At 41.4% G+C, this 26,511-nt stretch overlaps 1 protein-coding gene across 1 annotated transcript in view; it reads left to right on the top strand.

Moving 5' to 3' along the window:
* Positions 1-3,277: 3,277 nt before the first annotated feature.
* Positions 3,278-26,511, top strand: part of GYS2 (glycogen synthase 2) — a 41,152-nt gene continuing 17,918 nt past the window's right edge. The window contains exons 1-5 of the mRNA XM_056516285.1: positions 3,278-3,806; positions 12,022-12,203; positions 14,637-14,828; positions 15,295-15,480; positions 23,719-23,863. Of these exons, the coding sequence (XP_056372260.1) occupies positions 3,686-3,806; positions 12,022-12,203; positions 14,637-14,828; positions 15,295-15,480; positions 23,719-23,863 (826 nt within the window). The 5' untranslated portion in view covers positions 3,278-3,685. The remainder of the gene's footprint in view (positions 3,807-12,021; positions 12,204-14,636; positions 14,829-15,294; positions 15,481-23,718; positions 23,864-26,511) is intronic.

Genomic DNA, 26,511 nt, shown 5'->3' with positions numbered 1-26,511 from the left:
TTAGTGTATTTATCTTCAAAGACCTTGCAAGCTCTTCTTATTGTCAAGTATTCTTGCAAACAAAATTATTTCACTTCTGTGGGCTGAAAAAGAATTTGGTGGGGTAACAACTGGTGTCTGGCAGAATTGCAACACAATGAATAATGTATTACCAAAGGGCATGTGTATAGTTTGTGATAAGAACAATATGAGAAGCTGGGCTGGACTCAAAACCAGTCTCACTGGTTTCCAGATTTCTGGGCAATATTTTAATCAATGTTATATATTATAAACTAGTCTTTCTGGTATGTTTTCATCTTCCTACTTCAGCAACTGGTCTCTGTTTGGTGTAAAAGGAGCAAACTGCATGATCATAGTCACAACCTTTCCCTGCCTCTGTGACAAAAATGCCACATTGTTCTAGTGGCAGCAGAGTGTCCCTTTCAGCACTTGCACCTCACTGCACTACACATGGAGGACAGATAAAGGTTGCCCTTCTTAATGTCAGAATACAGATTTTCTTCTAAAATACAGATTTTCTTCTTCTTTTATTTTGTCTTACTATATGTGCACAGCAACACACAACCTCCTTTATGGCCCTAAACCCAGATAACTCCAGCTGCACTCCAAATATCCCACAGTTAATCCTTGCAGGCCATAAATTTAATGAATAGGGCCCTTTGCCCTCTAGCAATTAAGAGCACTTGCAGAGATGAAAGTTTCTGGACTACAGGTTGGAGTTCACCTTTTCTGGGCACTTCAAATACTTTTTCCTCACTAATAATAGAAAACCAGGAATTTGGGATGGCATTGTGTGAAAACAAACCTCCTTCTTTAAGAGATGCAGATTGATAAAATGAAATGTACTCAGAATAGGAAGGAGTGCTGATGTTCACTGTGCTACTTAGCACTTTTTATCAGTTAAGAACTCCATTATCTCCAAACTGCCAAAGGTGAGTTTCTCCTAGGTTCACTCAAGATTGGCATTGCCAATTGTGGAATTATCTCATGGTATCTGACCATTCTTTCTAACTCATTTGCCAAGGTTCAAGGAATTATATCATCTTCTCTCAAATTCAAAGAGTAAAAGAATTATCATCCTATTACAAACAGAAGCTGGAAAAACGTGATACTCAAGAATCTGAAAACCACAGACTATGTGAGGAGCTTGAAAAATTTGCTGCTACAGCTTTAGTTCATTCTTGTAAAATTATTTGCATGTTTTTCAGGCTTTTAAATGCTCAGAGACAGTGGTATGTCAGTGAACCAGTGCCACTGGTTATCTGGCATCACCTAGAGGTTTTCTTTAGAGGGATGGAACACCTCTCCTATGAGGAAAGGCAAAGAGAATTGGGAATGTTCAGCCTGGAGGAGGCTCTGGGGTGACTATTATGGACTGAAGAGACACTATAAGAGAACTGCAAAGGGACTTTTTATTATGACCTGGAGTGATAGGACAAGGGGTGATGACTTTAAGCTGAAAGGCTCTGGCACAGATTGCCCAGAGAAGCTGTGGCTGCCCCATCCCTGGAAGTGTCCAAGGCTGGATGTGGCTCTGAGCAACCTGGGCTAGTGGAAGGTGTCCCTGCCCATGAGATCTTTAAGGTGTCTTCCAACCCAAACCATTCTGTGATTCTGTGGTCCCTGGAGAGGTAACTGATGTGAAGTTTTGGTTTCAGCACCTTGAGAGCTGTGTGAAGACCTGCAGAGCACAGTGGTACCCAGCCAGCAGTGGGGCCCACACACCCACAAATCCATCAGGTTCTCCTCGGGGATGCTGCAGCTCCTGGTGGTTACTACAGTGAGGGTGATTACTCTCAGTGAGGGATGGCAGCTGTCACCTTTAAAATGAGAAGATTTCTGTGCTTTCATTTACACAGAGTGAGGAAAACCTGTGGGGTGGGGATGGACTGGTCAGCTGCTTTGTTCTGTATTCTCCACTCCTCACCTGAGATGGCCTTTGCTCACCTGGCAGCTTTAGGCCTCACCCTCAGAGTGAATCTCCCAGGAAAAGCATGGAAGTGTGACTTGGGCAGATTTGATGTTCAGAAATGAAGAGAGCCTTAATGCATTACTGGTTTCTCATTTTAGTTACTACCTACTCCAGGTTGTAAAAGCCACAGCTGCTCCAAAAATCATGATTCTCAGCCAGGCTTTTTTTTAGAAACTGGTGAATAAGGCAACTCAAACCATTTAGACAAAATGACATTCAGCCAATAAACCCCTGAATCTTTTCCAGGTTCTTTTCTGAGACAGCTCCAGTTCTTAACTCTGCAAAAAATGTTTTCTGCACCCTTAGGTTTTTTTCAGTGAGCTGTATCCAGCAGCTCAGGGATGGGTTTGACTGCCATGAATGCAGAGAGGGCACAGAATGTGGAAGTGGAAGAGCAAGTCTTTTGGGGGGTAGGTAGTCTTTAAGGCAGGCTCAGCTGTGCCTTGCATTATGTATTATGTCTAAGAGACTTCTATGCTGATGGGCTGGCTGTCTCCTAAAGCAATTGTCTTGGACTTGTTTTGCCTTAGGTGAGCTCAGAGCCTTTCCCTCTATGCCTGCTGGTGCAGTGGTATTCTCCACAGTGCCAGAGATGTCCTGGAGCTCACCCTAAGATTTTGCTCCCTGCTGAACAGTGGGTGTTGGGCAGGTTGTGCTCTAAGCTCAGAATCAGATTCAGCTGTCCCAGAAGCACTGGCTTCTCAAACAGATGTGTAATATAAGCATCTGGCAAGCAGGCAGCTGCTCTGCATCTGTGTAGATGTGTGTTCACTGCTTGAAGCATCCCAGCTCTGTGCTGGAGAAGACAGGGGCATGCTGTGCCCTGACTTAGTACTCACTAAGCTCCCTGGGTGGAGGACATGGGCCCAGAGGCCAGGAAAGACCTGGGGCATAGAAAAAGAAAAAAAAAAAAAAAACAAAACAGGTGGAAAGTCAGGGACAGGACTGCAAGGAGGGGTAGAGTGCATGCCAAAACAGGAGTAGAGCTTTTGTAGCTCTGTAAAAGCTGGCAGGGCTGCAGAGCTGCTGAAGCAGCCAACAGCTGATGCAGCGTCCTGGGAACAGAGCTGTGAACTATTGTGGAGGTAGGAGATGAGGTGAACTCGGGCTTCCAGACTGCTGAACTGAAAAAGAAGAGGTAACAGCACTTAACCTGCCAAGGAACCCGAGAGACACCGTGTAAAATGAGTCTAACTCCTGCAGATGGCCAGCAGGTAGGAAAACTCCGGGGGTGTAAGGGGAGGGTGTGTCTCGAGGGGAGGACTCAGGGGCTGGACTCAAATCAGGTGGTGAACTCAAAGTGTCCTCCCTGTTGGAGTTGGCTCAGGGCGGTGCTGACTTTACAACAGTCCAATGTCGACTGTTCCTGAGGTGCTGGTGGCTCAGGAGCTCAAAACCATTTTTTACCTCTCCCTGGGAGAAGGAAAAGAAAGAGCTCTGGCCCCAAAACAGTTGAGACCTTTCTCAGGTCAGTCTTAAATTCTTACCTCTCCCAGCAGCTGCTTCTCAAGCCCTGAGGATTTCACTGAGCCAATTTAATGCTGGTGGTCAGACAGTTTAAACCCATTAGCTCCCAGCTATCTGAATAATTTTCTCCTGGGATCCCAGCACACGGGCAGACTGCTCTAACCAGAACTGCAGAGCCCTGCCACGGGACCTGGACCTTTGCTGACTGCTGTGGCCTGTGTGGTGAGCACTCAGGGGCTGAAGAAAATGCCACTGGGGAGATCCCTGTCCATGACATCTCTGAATGGGCTTCCTCAGTGTGAGGATGAAGACCTGCCCGTGGAGGATTTGTTGCTCTTTGAAATTTCTTGGGAAGTTACCAACAAAGGTTTGTACCACAGTTGGGGGTTAGTATTGCTGTTTTCTCAGCAGTGGAGGGAGGGATGAAGGGCTGGAGAGAGAGGCATTCAGAGGGAGATTGGAGAGGGCTGCAGAGCTGCTGGATTGGAAGAAGTGCAGGTGTGTAATTGTGCATGCTGAGTGTGGGTTGCACCTGCCTGGGCTTGTGTGGGATGGGCAGAGCCAGGATGTCTTTTTGTGCTCCACCAGGGAGAGGGGGTTTGAACATCTAAGTGCTAAGTCTGAGTGTGCAGATATATATATTGCTTTGTATGTGCTTAGTTTTTGCCTTCCATGCAAATTCAGTTGAGAATGTCATGCATGGAGATGAGCTGTACAACAGGGATCAGATGCAGAGCAGTTTAGCAGTCCCCCCTCAGCCTTCTAGAGCAGTGTGGAGAAGAGGCCAGGCCTGGAAGGGGTATAAATAAACAGAGCTGTGTTACAGCCACTGAACAAAACCCAGGAGTCAATGACCAGCAGCCTTTGTGTACCAGCTGAAACTCTTCTGGATTGCTCTTTGCAAACACAGGTGGTGCCAGACAGGGGCTTCATTTGTTCATTGGTTGCTGCTGGTCAGGCAAAGGGCAGGCTGCTTATTGGGCAAAAATCCTCCTGCCTCCATTTCTAATTCATTCATCAAATCACCCCCTTTCAGGTGGGTGTAGTTCTGCCAGCTTCCATTTTCACTGCAAAAGTGAGTTAGTATTAGCATGAGTAAATTATTGACCCCATGTGTGTTATTGTCCTGGCAGATAAATAGAGATTGATCAGGAGAAGGGACCTGTAATCTGTTGAGAATTTAACTCTGAAGGGGAAATGTGTGTGAGAAGAATGAGCAGTGCTGGGGTTTATCCCCATGGGGAAACTGGAATTACTATTCTGTGATAATTTCTGTTGGTTTGCACTGCTCTTTTTAGGGTGTTGACCCCTGTCAATACCAAGAGGTGGGACAGAGTGGATTTGGCAGTTTGAATCCATGTTGGCTTATTTTTCAGTAGCTTCAGCCAAGCTTTTAGAGTTAATTTACTAAAGCCACAACTTGGAGCATGCAGCATTCACTTTTGCAGTGTGCATGATAAGTAAGGCTCTGGCAAGCAGATGGCAGCAGAAATCTAGGAAATTCAGGAGTTCTCATTAACTTCTCTGAACTCCACAGCATGTAGATTTTCTTAGTCATCTGGACCCAGTGATTGTAAATACCACACTTGACATTTAAGAGAAGGTAACTAATTAGATTTTCCCAGAGCATCTACAAAATTTAGTGAATCATTTATTCATCCATAGAACTCTAGCTGACTTCACTGGAGCCAAATCAACCAACACTGCTAAAATTTACTATTCACACATTTTATGAGAGAATTAATATTAATAAAGTACATTTTATTCAGTGTGTTTAAAAATAATGTGCCTTTGCTTACACTGTTTTGCAAGCACATATATTCAGACAGGGCTGAAGGAACCATGGAAAACAATTTCTTTATTAGAATCTGACCTTGTGCAAACTTTTCATTAACCAATCACTACTAGAAACATCTGTGCAAAACCCCTTATACAAGCTGTTTCAGCCAGTTTTTCTGGTAAATTCTTGATACTGAGGGTTTGGGAGTTTTTTTCTGTATTTCCCAGGCAATTGAATGTCTAAGTCATGTGGTGAGAACTGTTCCCTGGTGACCTAACTTTTATAAACAGTTCTGGAAAAACTGTTAGGGTGCTGTGAGAGAGAGCAGACAGCAAAATACAGGGAGAGTCATCACAGAAGATACATAGGCTTAGGAAATAATAGCTTGTACCCTATATTTCTAGCTCCTTTAGCAGGAGTAATTGTTTATTTGATGAAATAAGCTGAGCAGATTTAGTTCTGCTGCATGTTTTAGTGTTTGTGCTACTGTATATGTTCCTAACACAGAGTTAACATTAGCTGGATTTATTTCCTGATGAGATAATTTTGAACATTTAACATGAAGGTTTCTTTCTTCCTTTCTGGCAATGCAAAGGTGTGTCAGAGGAGCTCAGCCTGAAGTTTTTTTGCATTTCTGAGGTGGTGTAAAGCTGCTGCTGCCCACAGGAGCAAGTCCCAGTCTTTGTGTTAATTTTGTGTGCATCACCAGGTGCTTGGGTACATTTGCTCCTTGGCCAGTGCTGCTTCTTAGGAATCCCTCCATTTCTCTTGTGGCACTGACAATCAGGCTGAATTTTCCCCTTTCCTGTGAGGAATGTGATAGCAGAGCTCACAGGTGAATATCCATCCCCCCACACTGTAACCAATGACCTTTACAGGTGCTGAGTTGAACCTCTTCAGAGCCAGAGGATGGTGAGGGGGTCCTGCAAATTGAAGAATTTCTGATTCTGTAGAGGGAGAGGGTCCTTATGTGCCCAGCTGCCCATGGGGAGCAAGCATTCCCTGGGATTTCCATGATGCATCAGGTGCAGCTGTAGGGAAGAACAAGATGGTTGAATGAACTCAGGGCTCAGAGATCTACAAGTATCCATTATTTCCTTCTTTGTCAGCAGCTGGAGCAGGGAAGTTGTCTCTCCTTTTGTTTTAAGGATAGATCATTTAACACATGCTCTAATAAGGCAGAGTTTCTACTTCTCCATGGTTCATTTTTGTATTTTCTGTCCTGGCTGCAGCCTGTGCTGAGTTACAACCCCTGCATTGGCCTCTCAGTTACTGCTCTCACTCTGTCTGGAACAAGCAAAGATAAGGAGAAAATGGGAAATAAAAGAGGCTCATCTGCCAGTGCCACTTTGCCTCACCCTTCCCCCAAGTCATATGAGAGGGAACTTGCCACCTAAGCCAAACACAATATTGAAAACCTCTGCCAAAGAAATGAGAAATGTGTAGTTTGTTTTGTGAGATTTGCCTCACTTCAGCTGCCTTTTCACTGATGGGCAAAATCTTTGTGAAGTGGATCTACAGTGTTTCTGTGGCAAAGGGGAAAAATGCAGGCAGTGAAGGGTCCAGTACAATGCCACAAATCTGGTGGTAACCATGGGGGAGATAAACATTTTTAACTCTTCTCTCCTGGCCATCATGTTCTAGTAAAGCCAGGTCTGGTCATACAGCTGTGGAAAAAAGGACTGGTTTCTTTCCTCCATAGCATGAAGACCAAAAAAAGCTTTAAGTACAGCAGCAGCAAAGAAGTGGCTACCAAGCTATGAAGATTTTGTGCCTGAGTTGGGTTTGTCTGTAGTGGGTTTTCTGATACATTAGTTAAAAGGGCTGAGAATGCTCAAGATCTGCTCTTTTCTCTAGAAAGATGTCTTGAAAATAATTCCAGTGATATTTAGATTACTATCCCTTGATGTACCACTCACAGCTTGTAGATAGAAAGTAGAAGAATGCTTAAAAATGCTGGGCAAACAGCCAGCTTTTGTCATCATTCAGCTGTGAACAGCTTAGCTCAAGAGTCACTGGTAAATGAATCTCAATTTTTTTTTCGCCATCCCCATTGGAATGAAGATTGTGCTAAAAACAAAACTTGTTTCAGCTCTTCCTGGAGCAGAGATCTTGGTTCAGTTTCTCTGGTGAAAAACTGGACTTTTGGAAATGAAATACTGAATCCCATGAAGTTAGTAGGACCAGCATTTTACCTCCTCTGTGTCTTCCCATGATGAAACTTCCTTGGGAGAAGGTGATTACTGTAATTTGTGACACAGCTGAAGTAACACCCTTTGAGGAGTGGGGATGTGCTGGCATAAACTTGGCATAAGCACAGCCTCAGAGCTCTGTGCATTTATAGAGTGGGGTAGAATATCAATGTCAAATCAATTCCAAATGAAATGCTGTGCACTGGGTATGATGCACACAGAAATAGCTTCTCGATTGTGGACATCTGTCATAAATTTCAGCAGCTCAGTATTATTTCAGAATATGTTTGGAATATCAGAATTTCAGAGAATATGGGGATCTGCCTTTTGAGGAGTCCTGGCCACAAACATAGCCCAAAAACCACAGGAAAAATATCTGCTGGCTGAAGATGCCAGTTGTTTTTTCACCTGACACATTTTACAACCTGATTTTCTTAATGGTACCTCAATGGACAATCAACCAATCAGATTCCAATCAGATGTTAGAAACAAGTTCAACCCAAATTTTTATCACACCTGTGCAGACCAAAGACTCATTCTGGGGAGAAGGGTGAAGCAGTTGATGTAGTTGCTGAGTGGTTGTGGCAGTGAAGTCAGTTTGAATCCCTGAGCCTGGGCTCACGCTGCTCCCATGGATCCTGTGGCTCTCCTGGTTCCCAGGGAGCCTTTAATGCCCTCAGAGTGGCCTGGTCAGAACATGGCAAAGGAGCTGCAGAGCCCTGGAATCATCCTGATCCTCTCTCTGAGTGGCAGAGGCGTGTGGGAAAGGATCAGTGACAATCTCCACTTAGCTCTGTCTCACTTCCATAGCTCACTTCCTATTTCACTCCCTCTATTTTGCTTTCTGCTGCTCCTTCCCTCTGTCCTCCTGCAGCGTGGGGTGGGTGGGAGGACAAGCTCTAACTGCTGCTTGGATTTTAAATATACAGAAGAAATAATGCAGCAGGACTTGAAACAAGGGAAAAAGAAAACGCTGGAGTGATGCAGAAAACTCCTTTAGACAAATTCATAGTAGTGTTAACATAGATAAAAATGTTTAGACTGTTGAAATAATTCTATGGAATATTTTCTGAGAAAGTATTTTTAAAGAGGTCAGTAAAAAGAAGTTAACCTCCCCTTAAATTAACAAAATCCTTCTTTCACAAATATCTTAGCTCGCCTTTCTGGGCCAGTTTATTTTTTCCCATTAAAAAAAAAAAAAAAAAAAAAAAAAAAAATGAGGAATGGAAAGGATAGCTGGGGGGGAAAGATTTGTTGTTGATTTCCTTCGAAACTTGATTTCATTTATTGGTGAAAAGGTTAAAAGCATGTTTTAAGAAAAAATAATATAAATATATTTCTTTCAGGGACATTTTTAAATGACTAAAACTTAATATATTGACTAAAGCATTTTGTTGAACAGCAGAAAATGAAAGTATTCCTGAATAAACATTTTACTGGTAATTCCCCTTGTCTGTGATATTCCAAACCAGTTCTCTTGTTCTGATCTCTACTGATTCTCTATCTGTTTCTTATTTTGTCATTTCTTATTTGTTTTTACCCTGTTTCAAAGTACAAAACTTCAGAGGCAGCATAGGGAAACTTGCAACATTTCGGTACATGCTTGTTGTTTGGAAAAGTTTTGTGTTTATAATATGACCTAAAACATTGTATTAGAGAAGAAAAAGAAGATTTACCAAATTGTTGAAGCAATTTGAGAATTCTGTGAGGTGAATATGTAAACCCCTCTGTTACTCAGTGGGATATGTAATGTTTTGCTTACTGGCACCAGGTATTTCCAGGGAATTCAAAGCAACTGAGCATGTAGAAACTATCTCTTAAAGATATATAATGTGTTCCTTGAGTTTGCTATGGAGAAGTGTAATTTCAGAAGTCAATACATTATTCTAGACATTGCTCTGTTCTTCTCAAGATGTCTTTTTTAAGTTATACCCAACACTTCCTACATACATAGTTTCACTTGCAGTTTCCCTCCACTGTCAATTAAACCTTGTGCACCAACATGCTTTGTGAGTCATATTTCCACAGTAACAGGGAAGAGAAAAGCAGCTCTGGGGGCCAGGTAACACTGCTTTTATCACAGTTACCTTCTGAGGAGTTTGAACAGCCTGTAGAATGTACTCTTTGAATTTTATCATAAGTGCTTTTCATTGCATTTCAGGCAAATCAGTGCCCTGACATGTTTTTTACCTTGCTGTGCAGCAGATTATGACAGCAGAGCACAGCACACTCTCCATCCTTTCCCCCTTAAGGGGCCTTCCATACATCTTTGGCCCTGTAGGGCACACAGGGATCCTAAGGATAACCTTGTGGAGAGAAACACTCAGATGCTGGCTGTGCAAAGCAAAGGTCCAGGCTCTGCCCAGCCCATGAGTGCAGCTCCCTCATTTCTCTTCCAATCCATGGCTGTGGAAGCTCAGCTGTGTTGCCAATCCCAGTGTTGAACCCCTTGCACTATGGAAGAGGCTGATCCACACTCCTGGGATGGGGGAAGGAGCTTTGCTTCACTCTAAGCATATACAGCTTTATCATGGCATTAGTGGCTTTCCTCCTGCAATCCTCCTGGATCATTTTTTAGTGAAAAAAAATCACTAAAATCTTCCTCATTCTAAACTCTGTATCCCTGCCAATTCAAACCAGCCAGTTTCATGACTAAGATTTCTATCAAGCCTCATATTTATCCATTTTGGACTGAAGCACCTTATGGTCCTATAATGAATTTACCACCCCATAAAAACAGTTGCTTTATAGGTTGAATGCTCTGACTTGTCTCAAATAATTAAAATGTTATGCTTATCTGAATCCAAGCTATTCAAATAGACTCAGCTTGTGAGCAGAGGAACTTGGAGGGAAAATACAGTGTTATTTATCTAAGATTGCTCTAAGTCCTTGTCCAAAGCAGCCATGGAAGAGTATGATGACTATAAATTAGATTCTTAAGCTTTCTGGTCCTGCTGAAGGGGAGAATAAGTCTTAGGCATAGGTTTTCCTTCTGCAGTTCCATATCTACATGATGTGAAACTTGAACTTGATTTAGGAACAGACATCTGTAAGGTCTTGAATTATTAAGGGTAATAATTTATTGCAATAATTCTACTTAGCAAACTCGTGGATTGGAACTGCATTTTTTTCCTGTTTGTAAATACCTAGAATTCTGAGATGTGAAAATATTGAGACTAGAGATCCTTCCAGCATTCAGAACAAATGGGATTTTTGTAGAGAGAAGGCTTTTAAGTGAACAGTTTTTTGTTTTTTCTAGGAGCATAATTAAAACTGTGCCTCTGTCATTTGGCTCCTCAGGACTGCAAGACAGCAGGCTTTGCAGAAGGCTTTCTGCAGTTGTCAGGGGATACAGTTTAATTAATCTGGGATCTAATCTCCCAAAGTGCTGAGCAACTTCAGCTGCTGTATTGTACCTAGCAGTGGCAGAGTTTTAAGGAAGAATTAGGTAACTTCTTAAGGTTTTTAATTCAATTGGATGTGGTGCATTGGCACCTCTGGATATCCCAATAGCTTTAAAAGGGTGAGCCCAGAGTGCCAGCTCTCAATCCCTGGAAGCTTTCAGTGCTGACTCCATAGCTGATTTTGATGTCACTGCTGGAAGTGTTGCCAAAGACCTCCAAAGCTTCAACATTCCGTGGAGGAAGAGAATTTTATGTAGGAGCACCAGTCCCTTCTGCAGTGTTTCTTTTGCTCTTTGTACCTGTTGAGCTCCCTCTCTCACCTTGCTGGAGCTGTGCTCATTGTCTCTGGTGTGCAGCAGCAGCTGCTTGGGTTCAGGTTTTCTTTTCCCTTGCCATCCCTCCCTTTGCTGGATTCAAGCATGTCCCTGTTGTTCCTCTGACTTGGTGGTGTGCCATGTCCACTGTCCTGGCACCTGGGCACTGGGGCAAAGGGAGCTTTGCCCTGCCAGTGTGTGAATTCCAGGGCTGGCTATGGAAAACTGTGGGGAAGAGCAGCTAAGGGACTCTTGCACACCATGTGCAAGACTGGATAGATCTGTATTGACTTGGCAAGGAATGCTGCTGGATCCTCTTAAACATTTGAATGCTGTATTTGTATTTGAACAGACATTTATATTGTCAGTGTAGGCTACATTCCCTCCAACTTTAACTCTTTGAGACTGATAATGGAACAAGGTATGTTTGTCTTTATAAACATATATCCTTATGCTTTGAGGAAATCAGCTTAAGTCCATTTTTATAGCCAGTAGTCAATGAAATTCATCTGTTCCTCAACTTCTCTTAGTGATTTGTGTCAAACAAGCTCAGTTCTTACCAACTGATGAAAAGTAGGTTTGAAAATTATAACTGTGGCAATAAAACAAAAGCAGAAGGCTGTGCTTGGGATGCAGCAGAATCAAGATCAGACACGGGAGAGTGCAAGTAGGAGGCCCAGGATTTTAATCCCTCAATTGAACAGTGAAGTTCTGATACCATTTAAAAGACTGAACTATTTATTTGACTGAGGCTGGATTTCACTTGAAACCTGCATAGGGGAAGGGATTTAACTAGCAGTGTGTCTGATCCACAGGTGGGTTGGAGCTTAGTACAGAGATCTGTGGCCTGTGCCCCTTTCTAATTTTTGTTCTTTGTGATCTTCCTTTACAGTGGGAGGCATTTACACTGTGATCCAGACAAAAGCCAAAACCACAGCAGATGAATGGGGTGAAAACTATTTCCTGATTGGCCCCTATTTTGAGCAGAATGTGAAGACACAGGTGGAATTTTCTGAACCTCCAAACCCTGCAGTTAAGAAGGCAATGGACACCATGAAAAGCCAAGGGTGTCAGGTAAATCAGATGTGCTGCTGCTTCCCAGGGCAACAAATCTGACTCTGAGGAGATTAAAGTTTGGGTTAATGCTCTTGTCGTTCCACTTGACACAGCAGTCCTGGTCAATGTCACAATGGGAAAGGCTTGGAATCCACTGTTAGAACAGCAGAGTCAATTCATTAAAGGTTATTTTTGAGGAAGAACCAGTTCATCCAATTAGGGGTTTTAACAGTCATTTATCTGCAAGGCTGCTTAATTGGATTAATGACTTATTTATCTGGTCTCTAAGTGTGGTGAGATTTTATTAGATATAATATGACCTTACTTTGAGCCCCTTTCACATTCTTGCATGGGAGTGAGAAGTGTGTTCCATTAGCTCTCAGTTTTTCTAATGTACCATAATATTGAGCTGAAGACCAGAAAAGGACTTGAGAAAAGCACTGAGGTGACAAAGGATCCACTTCCTCAGTTCAGTGCAGCCAGCTGTCAGTTCCCTGAGAAGAGAGGTTAAACCATGACACAAAAAATGGATTCATCTTCCTTTCCAACATGATTTTTAACCAGTGTTTTCTGTGTGATCTCATAGCCCTTCTGAGACTCAGTTTCTCCAAGAATGAAGTAGAAATAAACTTCTTTCTATACAGATTATCTGCTAAAAGAAATGGATTATCATGCTAAATTTGACCTCTTTCTTGAAGTCCTCATCAGAGATGTAGAACTCACCTTCACTCTCAGTGTTGAGTCCCTCAGAGATGCCAGTTTCCAGGAGAAAAAATTATCTGCTCATAATGTGTGCTGAACAGATGTGGAGAGCATGGAGAGGCAGCAGCAGGGAAGCATTTTTACTGTTGCTGAGGGGATTGACACATTTCAGTGTAGAAATTCCTAAATTAATTTCTTGGGCTGTGGCACTGGCAGAGTGTTGTCTCCCTTTGTGAGAGCAGTTGTGCTGTTCTTAGCATGTACTGCCCTGGTATGCAGATGTCTTTTGTTGGATGAGTTTGTGCCACAGCTGGGGGGAGTGCTGGGGACACCGAGTGATGCTTGCATTGTGCAGGCTCAAATTGAAAGGTCCAATCTGCCATTTCTTTCTTTATCAGATTTTCATAGGTGACTGATCAAGTTTTCCATGTTGCCTCTGTAACACTCCTTTGTCTGAAAAACAGCTGAAGAGTTCTGGAGCAGATTGATTGCAATGCTTTATATTGTTCCAGCAATTTAGTCAGCCACCTCTGCCAGCCCAACATGTGCATGGTGCTGCTGGAGCATTCATACACAGCAGCAAATCTGTCCCAGGGACGTCAAATATAGCTTTGATCTCCAATAATGACGCTCTAGTTTCCAGGAGCTGCACTTATCCTATTAACATTTATGTCTGGATTTTGCTTATGTATCATAATGGATGGTTTTAAACCAGGAGACCTAGGAATGCCTCCAAATTTCTCAGGTCAGGTGTGTTCCTTGCCACAACCTGACCACATATATAGATGAAGTCTGGATTCCCTGCTTTTTAACCTCATTTTCCTGAATAGCAAATCTGGATAGTCTGAAATAAATACATGAGGAGTGAAAAGGAGCAAACCTGTCTTTGTTATGCCTTGTACTTTTTGTGAAATCAGGCCAAGAGCTTTTATCTTACTTGTTTTCAAGACCTGACCTCTCTTCACCTCATTTTAGCATTAAGGTTGGGTTCAACCCCTGAGGTCCCAGCTGTTTTGATGGCAGATTTAATGTGAAATAATTTGACTTTGCAGACTGTAGTGTGGGCTCAGCTATGTTGGGCAGGCTGGTGAGTAAGAGTAAATACTCTTAGAAATGTTTATGGAGACAGAGCTGGAAAGCTGCATTTTTAGTCTGATGTGATTTTAGATATTGAGATACCTTCTGATTGATCCTTCCACTTTTCCAAATGGAAGTGGAATCCTTCTCCTCTGTGCTGCTTGGAAGAAGGAAGAAATGTCATGGTAGATACAGGCACCAAGCTACAGTCCTACAAAACCTCTCCCCAGTAATCCAGCATGAATAGCAAAAGACTGGAGACAAATATGAGTGAAAGAAAATAATAACTTTAAAATAAGAACAGAATTCCTTATTCATAGATACTTCAATAAGAAGATATAATTATTCAAGCAAGTGTAGTCTCCCTAACCTATTTTTTTTTGTTGTTTTTTTTTTTTTTTGCCTGTCATGGAAAAGAAGTTACTATTGCAATAAAAATCTAAAATGAAAGTCTTAAAAATAAAATGTTCCTAAAGATTATAGTTTCCTTTGCTTCAGTATTACTCCATGTATTTTGCAGGGAAGACTGCAAGTCCTGGGTTTGTAGGACTGTGAACACACATTCTTTGTGGGAAATACTTCAGATTTGATGGATGAAGATGATCGTGCTGGCCTTTACATTCACTTTAACATTTTCTTTCTATCCTTCTCATCCTTGCCTCTTTTCCCTAGGTCTTTTTTGGAAGATGGCTGATAGAGGGCAGCCCATATGTCTTACTGTTTGATATAGGATCAGCAGCTTGGAACCTGGACAAGTGGAAAGGTGAATTTTGGGAAGCCAGCAACATAGGGATCCCTTTTCATGACCGAGAAGCCAACGATGCTGTGATTTTTGGATCATTAACAGCCTGGTTTTTGAAAGAGGTACAGTTTTTAAATCTAGAGATTTGCAGACCAAAACTACCTTGGGATGTGGTTCCTCTTCTCCAGTTTGAAAACTAAGATTTTTAGGATGTTGATCTCAATGTAGATCAAATTTGTATTTAAAACTTAAACGTTAAGTGGTCATTTAACTGTATTTTTCCAGAAGAAGGGCAGTGGGAGTCTGAGTGACTGTACTTGCCAGAACTTTCTGACACTCTAGAAAGGACTCTGTTCTGAAGGACTAGAGAAGCACAGGTTTTTTCTTGGGCTAAGGTTTAGGGCTGATGGAAATCAAGGGACATTACCACTTAAAATTGCACTGTTTTGCCATAAGAAGGAAAGCACACAGAAGGCTTCACAAAAAAGAAAAAAAAAAAAAAAAAGAAAAGAAAAAAGAAAAAGGTTTTCTGGGGCTGGGCTGATGGACAGGACAATGTATGTTTCATGTATTTCTTTCTATTTTCAGCTTTCCTGTCAGTTTGATGACAAGCCCAATATAATTGCCCACTTCCACGAGTGGCAGGCAGGAGTGGGTTTAATCCTGTCTCGATCCCAGAAACTTCCCGTCGCCACAATTTTTACTACTCATGCAACTCTGCTTGGGAGATACTTGTGTGCAGCCAGTCTTGACTTTTACAACAATCTGGACCAGGTAAGAGACATTTATCTCATTCTTCTCTGGCTTTTTTCCTAGCTAATCATCTCCTGGCTCTTTCTGTTTACTGTGCTACACCATTTATTGTATTTTCTGTCTCCTGTGATCATTTATGACTGACCCACAGCTGGCTGTTGATTCCAGAGCATGAGAAATGGTATTTATAAGATCATGAGGTGTCTAGGCATGAGTGCCTTTGTGACATCTGACAGGTCTGAAGGCTCAGTGGAAACCTGTAAAACCTATTCAGCTCTAGCCACATCCAACCCTTCAGGTGCAGCCTCACAACACTCCTTCTTAATCTAACAGTGCAGCAAAAATAACCAGTAGCCCTCCTCATGGAAAAATACCTGGGAATTGCAGTGGATGATGGTTGCTTTGAGTTTTTTTACCCCAGTTTTCCCCCAGTCTGCTTTATAATTTTTACAAACCATAATAAGTCCTAGTCTGTAGGTTAGGTTAAGCCTAATTTGTAACTGGCAAATGTAGGAAGTATTTTCTGAGTTCAAAAGACCCACATGTGTTTCTTGGAATCTGTGTAAACTGTCTACTGGTTTTGATTTGCACTGTTCTTTTTCCACTCAAAGCATGACACAAGCCAAAGTTTCAAGGACCCAAATGTTTTTAGCACTGCCCTCACCAGGGTACTTTGCATGATCTGGGATTTCTCATATGGTCACAGACAAACCTGAATTCAAGAGTTTTTTCCATTCCAGCACTTAGTGAAGGTAGAGTTAGATAAAAGAACCACATTGTTCATGCACTTCCTTGGCTAAAATCACTGAAGAAAATTACATGGTTGGTAATGTTTGAAGCTTGACACACTGGGGAACACAGAAACAGAGAATCGTGGAATCATGGAATGGTTTGGGGTTTTTTTGGTAAACATCATCTCATTCCAACACCTGCCATGGGCAGGGACACCTTCCACTATCCCAGGTTGCTCAGAGCCCCATCCAGCCTGGCCTGGGACACTCCCAGGGATGGGGCAGCCACAGCTGCTCTGGGAAACCTGTGCCAGGGTCTCACCAGCCTCACAGCGAACAATTTATCCATCATATCCAATCCAAACTTCTTCTCTGTCAGTGTGAAGCCATTCCCCCTTGTCCTGTCACTCCAAGCTCTTGTAAATCATCTCTCTAGTCTCCAAAGTTAGTTATGGTTGTAAGGTGCTTTAATAAGGCTGCATGAATATCACAGTCCTGCTGTGTAGGAGTCCAGACATTCCTGCTCCCTCAGAGTCTCTTTGTGTGTGTATATGCATAATGTAGAATGGTTTGTTTTGATTCTGGCTAATTGAGCAAGCTGCAAGCAGTCTGGAAAGTTCTCTTTTTTCTCTCAAAGCAGCTGTTTTTTTCTCTTCATGATGACTTTTGGGGGCCTCACCCAAAAAGAGAAGCTAATGATCTCACATCTGAGGCAGCCTGCAAAGTTTAATATGTTTATAAACTGGCCATAGTATTACTATAATTTTTTTTCTGTTCACACATGACATGGACACCTTTGTGTGAAGGCACTGTCCTTCCTGCATAGCCTCACAAATCCCATTGGTAGCCATCAGCTATGTCACAAATATAGAAATGTCTATTCAGATTTTATCTAAGAGTATGTGGAATTAAACATAAGTATCAATTCCACATATTATTCTAATTGCTGTAAATAATGTTTAAGGGAAGAAAATTGTGGATTTCTAGGCTGTAGTGCTTTATACCCTCTGTGGGTTGACATTTAAAGGTACTAATAGAGGAAATTACATCAACCTGTTATACAAAACATTGTTTAATATTTCTAGAGGGTGCTAAAACTCTTCCTGGAAAAATTAACTATCTTCATGAGGGCTTCTTTTGTTGTTAAAAGGTCACCTTGGCCCAAAAGTCAGCTGAGACACAAGGGGTTGATCTCAAATACCCTAAATAAATATCAGAGAGATAGATCTTCAGACATATTCTTGTTATAGCCTTCTAGAAGCGAACTGTTTAGGTCAAGCAAGCAATTTGTCAGTGAAGAACATTCTTTAGGACTTCCTGATGTTTAATCTTTAGAGGAAACAATATTTTTTTAGAGCATTTCACCCCCTCCCACCCCAAAATAAAATAGCTGGGTTTCCTGTTTCAGTGCTGTTGCATAAATGTTTTCTTTTGAAGTGTAATGCAGTTCTCACATTTGCCCAGTGTTTCACAGCTAAGAGCACAGCTTCCCACCAGACAGCAGCTGAGATGGGGGCAAAGATGCAGCTGCAGGATGTGTTGTGTCTGCAGCACAGAACAAAAGTGCATGGCCTGATTGTGCCTAGACACAGTCAGCATGTGCAGCTCACACAGGGGGAAGAGGAAACCTCATGTCTTTGTTTAGAGTCCCCAGCACAGCCCACAGAATGCTGAGTTAGGATGCCTGGTAGACAGTTCTACACTGCCCACACAGTGCAGGACTCTCCCAGTGCTCTGTCAAACCATCCCCAGAGATAAGCAGGGCCAGAAGATGAAAGAACAGTAGAGTCCTGAGCTGTAGGCTACCAAAACTCCCTGTTTCATGAGCTGAGGGCACATGTCAGCCTGTAATCTGTTAGAAGACATTTTCTGGGGTCTGCAAACCCAGTCAGCCCAGTGGAGGAGAGCTGTGGATGTCTGGGAGATGGGAGGGTGCATTTTGGATGTAAGGCTGACCCCTTCCTGAGCCATCTGCTCTGGGCCTCAGTCAGAGATGGGATCCTGGTTCTTAGGCAGCATTACAGCTTAGCAGCTGGCCATGGCACTCAGGGCTGTGCTTTAATTGACAAGGTGCTGATTGGTCAAAGGTTGGGCTCAGTCATCTTGGAGGTCTTTTTCAACCTCAATGATTCTGTAGTTAATTATACAATTCTTCTGTTCTTACTGTTTTCACTCAGTTCATCTGGAGAGGCTGGAAGTTATCTGCCTCTGCTCCAGTGAGAACCTGGGTGTTAAACTCTTAGCAGGTGCTCAGGAGCACAGTGACCACCAGAAGTAACACTGTTGTGTTATTTAGTGCATATTTCAGTACCTAGGTTCACATTTAATCCATTCTCATCCTGGACAAAGGAAGAGAGGGAAAACCAGAAGAACAAAACGGGGTGACATGTACAGTAACTGGCAGTGTCTTTATTTTTAGTTGCTTTTAGTTATTTGAAGAACCCTGGGTAGATGACTGGGCCAGGGACTGCTCACCAAACCTATTGATTACTGGCTTGAACTCTTCCAAACTCAACACTTCCTAATTTCAAAAATAAGCAGGGTTTGTTATGAGTTGGATTCCCAAAAGAAGTTTAAGAACTTTTGTATGTCTAAATAGTCCAACCAACAGGGCATTATCCCATTGTCTCCATGGCCAGTGTGGCTTTTACACTGGTGTGTGAGATTATGTTTGTTGCCAAGATAAACTGAACCAAAATTGCTAAAAGTTAGGAATTTCTGTGAAAAAAATCTCTGAGTCTGTGGAGCCTTTCTCTCTTCGGGAGGAATTGGTTTCTCAGCTGAAGATTGAGAGTTAATCTGTTATTGTTTTTCCTATTGTTTAAGGGGACTGATTTTGTTTTTTGCTTGTTTTGCGTGGGGATTTTTTGGTATCCTTTCATCCCTCTAGAGTTTTAAATAGACCAGCACCTTTCATAAATTGACTCAGACACTGATGATCCAGACAAGTTCCTACAGCTCATTGTGGGAAGTGATTTAACCTGGAATTTCATCTGGGAGGTCATCATCTGAAATGATTTTTGGGACCACTGGCTTGGCATCACGAAGAAGTTTGTGTGCTTCAGCCTCCAATGCTTGTTACTTAAAAAAGCACTTTGAGTTTTATGGGGAAAGTATTCTAAGAAAAAGGTTAGTCATAGTCTTCATTGCCTTTTCCTTAGGTTGCTCTGCTAATGTGTAACTCTTCTATTTAGAATTTGGAACATTTTCATTCAGCTCGTACAGGTGCAGCTGTATCCATTTCAAAGTGGTGGAAAATCCTGTCTTGAGAAGTCTAAAAGGAAAAGTACAGAAAATCCCATGAAAATGGATAGTCAAGAGCCTTTTTTGCTGAGACTCCACGTAGTGCTGTACTGTCCAGTTTGTCACCAAGCTCACTGTTACACAAAACTAATCCACTTTGTCAGCAGAGCAGCTGATGGAAATCTGATTTAAGCCAGGATGTGTAAATTTTATTCTCTTTTGGCCTGACAGAGCTATACCAGAATGAAAGTTCTCTTTGCACAAGGCAACAGTCAATTTGATGTAAGCTGGATTCAAGGGAGTAGTTCTTACCTAATTCAGGCAGTGGCAGCCAGTGAGATTATGCTGGAAGCAAAAATGTTTCCATTCTACCTTCTAGCAGGTGAGGAATTTGGACTTCAAACCAGTCTCTGACTGTTCCTTGGTCCTGCAGAATCAATTTGGACTTGAATGTACCACTGTTTTAAAAGACCAAGAGAGATTATTTCAATCTCTGTTTAAAATTTCATGTATCAAACCTGTGCCTTTTATCTGAGTTATAAAATACAGCAATGTTATCCACTCTTGAGGTAAGGTTTGAATGGTGAGGGTAGTCTGTATTATTTTTGCAAAGGTGTCGTAATGTTTTATTTAGGAAAATTACATATATTAATTCCAGTTTGAATTTGTATTGGTTTAACTTCTGTTGGCTTTAACTATACTTTTTTTTTTCACTAGGAAAGCGTAGCCTAACATCAGTATCTAGAGATTATTTGCAGACTGTGACAAATAATTTGTCTTTCTTTCAGACAAGTATTTAGATGGCTAACATAGTCCTTCCTCATCTTCCACTCTCAAATGATTCTTGTGTTTTAGAAACACTTTGCAATTCTTTATAATTTTGAAGTAGGAATGGCTGGTTTGGATTTACTACTTCAGTGACTGTTTCCAGAAGAAACATGACTGCTTAATATTCTCTTCTTTTTCATTCAAAGTTCATCTTAGCTGTCTTAAACACAATGCCATGCTGGGAGGCTCAGTGATTACCTGCAGTACCCCCTAACATGTTGAATTTTAAAACATGATCAAGATGTGCTCATTGCATGGATCCATAGAAAAGACAGAAACTGAACTGTAATTTTCCCTCAGGACTGCACTGCAAAAAATGCAACTTTTGCTCCAAAGCATTACACCCTGTGGAACATCTTCCTCTTTTCCTCTGAAATTGGAGTGGCCTTACAAAGGAGTCATTTCCCCTTCTAATCCTTGCCATCTTGTAAACTCTAATAATCTGCTTGGTTTCTGCTGGGGAAGGAGAAGATCCTCCAATAAATTCAGAGAGAAGTGGATATTGAAGCTGTGAAATGGTTAGACTCAAGGACTGAAGAGCCTCTTCTACCCTAAAGGGTTCTGTAGGCAGTTCATCTGACTTGAGTTGTTTTCCCCTCGATGCAGCTGTGATCTGTGGCTTTGCTAGAGCTCCCATTTGCTGATAGCAGCCAAGGAACAAAAGCAGGCGTGACGCAGGTCACGGGTATCTGGCTTTGCTCGGGCTGAGCAGAGGGATGTGGAGCACAGTTCACAGGTGCCTGAGCTGGGCTGGACACAGAGCAGGGCTCAGTGTTGAGCAGGAGCATTGGCTTGGGGGTGAGGAGCTGCCCTGCTGGTTGCAGCACCTTGTCCCGTGTCCCTCCCATCCTCTAACTCTGGAGATTGCCAGAGCAGGCTCAGCTGTCTTTGCACAGGGCTAGGTGGGTTAAATTTGTCACCTGCACTGTCTCTTCACTTAATTTTCATTTAACCTGCCCTTCAACTTGGCTAAGGCTCTTTTCTGAAGTCGCTTGTCTAGCCTGCTCAGAAGTGCACAGTTCCACACTGAGGTCAAAAGTCAAGGTCTTGCTTTACTGATTGGTGCTGGAATCTGATGGAGTGGGAGCAAATGAAATGTGAGAGCCCTGTGACCTCTGTTTGTACTTCCCAATAGATGAGGAATTAAGTACCTTACAAAAACTTGCCAAAAGTCCCCCAAGCATATGCAAAATAAAATACTTCTCATTTATAAAAGATGGAAAAATGACTAGCAATGAAGAAATAAGCACTGATAGGTGTTAAATATGTAAAGTCTTCATGCAATCAGAGAAATAAAAGTTAACTAGAAATAAGTCATAGTGCTTCACAATCTTTTTATGAACCTTTGTCCCAGCAGTGTTACAGGGAGTGTTTATCTACAGTTAGTGAGCATGTCCCAAATTGAATTTTTACTCACATTTTGTAATTAAAACTCATTCTTGCTGGGAAAGGGAAAAGAGAATAAAAGCCCTTTGATGTTCGACCAGCAGTTTCAAAAGTATTTTTAATAGCAAGCCAGATGTGTTTAAAAGACTTGCATAGATCTGACTGTGTGGTTGTGCCCATCCCATTCATGTGTTTGTCTAGCATGCTAAAGAACTGTCCCATTTAATATTTTTTTTTTGCACAGAATGGTTTGAACAATCAAATATGCAGTTAAGAGCTGCTTGTGAATCAGTTTAGTGTAAGCCAAGCACGGTGCTGTGGCACTATAAGGGGCCAAATGAATTCCCCTTTATTTTTCTCTGCTTTGTGCTCTTTCTACCACTCATCTTCTGTGGCAAATGAGATGAATGGTCTAGAGAAAATATCATCCTTTGTATGTCATGCTCTAAAATTCTTATGGGGAATGCAGAAAGTATGATATGTGAGGATACAACTGAGAAATGGTATCACAATATTTAGCACATTACGTGGTAAATTGTATTTTGCAAATGTAGAAAAGCTCTTGATATAGAGGATCATCAATACCAAAACAAAGCATCTAGTTTCTTTGGAAGTTTTCAGCTGAGATTTTTCAAGATTCCTTTCCTTTGGTCACACTAGGATGGTTAGATTGGCACTTCCAACTAACACAGTGGAAGCCACTTTTCCCACTCCCATAAAGTAGGGTAGCAGTGCTTCAGAATTAAAGTGGATAAAAGCAATTAACTTTCTCAGCAAAGCAGTTGTAAGATGTCTTTATATCTACTGTGTCTACACCTATCTAAGTGAAAATAAGAAGTTTGCTTCACTCTAGTTCCCTGCAATGGTTCACACTGCATCAACTTTCTCACAGTATATTCTGTACCAGCATCAAGCTTTGCAGGACAGGTCACAGTCTAAATAGCTTTGCTTCTGTCCAAGTTCTGGAGTGCTAAAAGCAGGTGGCCATGGCAGGGGTCACACAGTCCTAACTATAGAAAGTGCTGTCTGCCCTGCCTGTGATAAGGGTTAAATCTATTATGGTCAGTGAAGTTGCACAGTCAAATGCAATCAGAGTCAGGCTGTGCAGCCAGCATTAGGCAGTGATCATGACAGAGCTCATTGGGAGTCACTGTCACCCTCCCTGGAGCTACACAGGCCATTGGGTGCCCATGCTGCTGACCTTAGGGGCTCAAGACTTCTGTTTCCACAAGTGAAACATCATGGAAGACTAAGAGGATTGTCATTTAATTGACAGCATTGACACCTTTTTTAGACTACTTGTAGCGATTTTGCAGTGGACACAGTGAACATTTGAACCTTTAAGCGTGAGCTCAGGAGAATTGTGCATTTTCTTTGCATCAGGATAACATAAGCTCAGTTAAGAAAAGGGTAGCTGCAAGATTTAAAGGTGATTTAGAAATACTTGGGTGTTTGGAATGTCTTATCTAGCAGTTTAACTTATATCTGCCCCTAAAATTTAAGGGAGTTCAAACTGAAATATAAGAAGCAGCAAATAACAGTAGTAGAGTTGGAGGAAGAATATCTCTGAGTGTCAGAAAATATCTCATTTTCCATTTTCTTTTTTCATTGGAATTTGTGACTGAGTCTCTCCATGACAGCTCCATTTCTTTCTCACCTACCTGTGATTCCCACCATTCTACCAAGTCCCCAGCTTCTGTCCTCATCCCCATTTCTTTTTTCTTCTCTCCCAGCTACCAGCAGCCTCCCTGCTCCCCTAAATTTTCCAACAAACCAGGGGAAGCTGCAACATGGCCACATTGCCAGCCAGCAGGCCAAATTCCACAGAGCCTTACCTTCCATGGAATCATTAATCCAGATTTCCTTCCATGGCAGAGCTGCCATTTTTTCAGGAACAAGCAGGATCTGAGAGCTCTCTTGTCAATAAAACCAGAAGGACAAAACAGCAGTATAATCATGTGGTTCTCATTCCCTGGGGAAATGGAGCCTAGCAGGAAAAACCTTCCCTGAAGGAGACAGTGTGATGGTGGTATCACACAGGTGTATTTTTGTTTGTTTTGTCGTTGAACAGTTTGACATTGACAAGGAGGCTGGAGAGAGGCAGATTTACCATCGGTACTGTATGGAACGGGCATCTGTGCATTGTGCCCATGTGTTCACCACAGTCTCCCAGATCACAGCTACAGAGGCAGAACACATGCTTAAAAAGAGCCCTGGTAAGAACTGATTTTTTTTTTTTTTTTTTTTTTTAAATTTTTTTTTTTTTTTGCTGTATTTCCTTTGAAAGCCTGAGTGGACATAATAGAGACAGGTATGCAAACATGAAGAGAAAGAACACATGCCCAGGTGTGTCTGGCTATGCTACAGGGATTAAACAATTTTCCATGGATGTTAGGCTTTTTTTTTTTTTTTTGCCAGGACTCCTCAATCTCAGGAATTTTGTCTGTGGCAGGGTTTCCATGCTTTTAGAACTGAAGCTTCACAGAGATAAAATATTTTCTTCTAGGCCAACAAGTAGAATTTGAAAAATAGTTGTGTGCCCAATAATTTGTCTGGTTTCCTCTTGATATTAGTCTCAAAATATGAAGCTTAGAAACCTTGTCCTGTTCTATGCATAGATTTTGAGTAAGGATCATGATCCCAGTTTGATGTGTCATCAAAATTCTCTTTAAATCATCTCAGTGCTTTTTAGGGATAAACCCCAGTACTCCATCTGCAGGTAAGCAGCATGAGGGAAAAACTGCACAAGAGTTTTGCAGACTATTTAGCAGGTGTGTTTGGATCTTGGTTATTTTAAATATAACAATGCTCAAAATTATTTTCTTGGTTTGGTTTGGTTTTTTGTTTTGCATTTGGGGTTTTTTTGTGATCATTTTTTGGGTTTTTTTTGTTTGTTTGTTTGGTGTTTGTTTGGGAATTTTTTTTAATTTTGCTTACTCTTTGTAGAGTTATTGGTTGGTTTGCAGTGTTAATTATAGTTTTGGGTTGTTATCCTGGTTAACTTCAATGCTTCAAGCCACATTGTGGTTCCTAAACCAAACAAAAGAGCATTTCATGGAATCCTTTGCCTCATTTCTGACTAGCTGTCAGTAGGATGGTGGATTTAGATTATATTTTTCATTGTATTATAAGCATGAAGGCCATGTCTTAAAAGTCACTGAAGTTCAGTCATTTAAACTGGGATATCTCTGAAAGGTCTCGATTTTTACAGAGTGCAGAGTACTCTGAAAAATCAGACTTTAGAAGCATTTTTTATATAGGCATGAGGCTTCTCCCCACCACAGCTACCATTGAAAATCATAGTCTGTGTTTTGGGATTTTAGGAGACTGAAATGAATCTGAATCCAGTTTAATTTGGGGAAGAAAATCTCCAGACTGCTCACAGATAAAACATCAGTTGAAGCTGAAGAGAATTCCATGCACAGAGATTCACAGGCCTGAGATTTTTGTGATTATTCTTGCAACTTTGAAGAAACCAAGTAAATATACTTAATGTTTGGGTTAAAAAACTACTGACACATGTCATGCTTCATGTTGACAGCAGCTAGAAAGAAATTCAGTAGGAATTGTCACCCTGAATCCTAAGAGATTACTTTAAATGGAAAGTATTTTCTGATAGAAATAAGTATTTTAATAGTTTCTCTATCCAAGATCACAAATAAACTGTGGAGGAACCTATTCTTACACTATTTATTCTCTCTGAAAGTTGTGAAATGTGCATAGACATTGATTATTTGGGAAGTCCAGCAATCCTTCAGTAGGTCATTGAACTTGAATTCTGAGAAGGAACATGAATACTGAAAGCATGTGTACATTTCTCCATCCACTTTAAAAATAAACCTTTAAAAGGAGGATGCTGAATTGGCACAATTAACTTTTATTTGCATTTATTGAGACAGGAATTTTGTAACCAAATTGTTAGCTAAAAATAACTCAGAAATGTGCTAAATTGAGCTGTCTCTGCTACTCCTCTTTAGCATCAAACTTGGATTATAATTTAAATTATAAATCTCATCACTTGGAAAAGTCCCTTTAAAGTGTAATAAACCTGATTTCTCAGAGAAGTTTTGCAGCAGGACAAAGGCCAATCTAAAGCTGGCAGAATGGCTGCTTACATTATGCTGATCCCATTTGCTGCAGTTGTTATGTGATCAACAATTTACCAAACCTTTACTTATCAAAAGCTTGAGTATCTTTGGTGTATCCAGCAAGATTCTGTCAGTGATGATAAGTTATATTCTTGTGACTTGAAAACTGATGTTATGGGATTTCTAATGTTTTCAGTCAGACATGGAACATATTTCTCATTAGCAGTAGAGAAAACTGAATCAAAATCCCAGGAGAATCAGGTATTAATTGAGTTCTAGATCTAGGCTTCCTATCTCTATATATTTAATCAAAATCACAGATGGAAACTGAAAAAGTACTAATCAACTCTGAATGTTAGTGATCTATCAAGAGAGAACTTCATTCTGTGCTAATATTACTTAAATCAATGCCAGTTTCTTTCCTAAAACTGCAGAAGTCAAAATATCCTTATTTGACCTACTTGGGACAATTTTTCAAACAAAAATATTGTTAATTCATTAAACAACAACAACAAAAAACCCCAAACCAGTTAGCATAGGGACCAAGCCCTCTTTCACCCCTTCATCCCTCACACATGTTCAAAATATTCCAGAAATGGTGAACTGGGTTCTTTGGGCCACCACATCTGTCGTGCATCTCAAAGCCTTAAACAAGAGATGGGTTGAGCCCCAACCCTCATGGCAGGGTAAAGGAAGCTGCAGTTAAATAAAAGGACTTGGGTGTAGGTGATACACAGGCTGCTGCTGGTGGGTGAGACTCTCCAAAACTCCCTGAT

Source organism: Oenanthe melanoleuca, chromosome 1A (genome assembly GCF_029582105.1).
Source record: "Oenanthe melanoleuca isolate GR-GAL-2019-014 chromosome 1A, OMel1.0, whole genome shotgun sequence".
Taxonomy (NCBI): Eukaryota; Metazoa; Chordata; class Aves; order Passeriformes; family Muscicapidae; genus Oenanthe; species Oenanthe melanoleuca.
The sequence above is the reverse complement of the archived record's forward strand: the minus strand, read 5'-3'. Positions and strand labels throughout refer to the sequence as shown.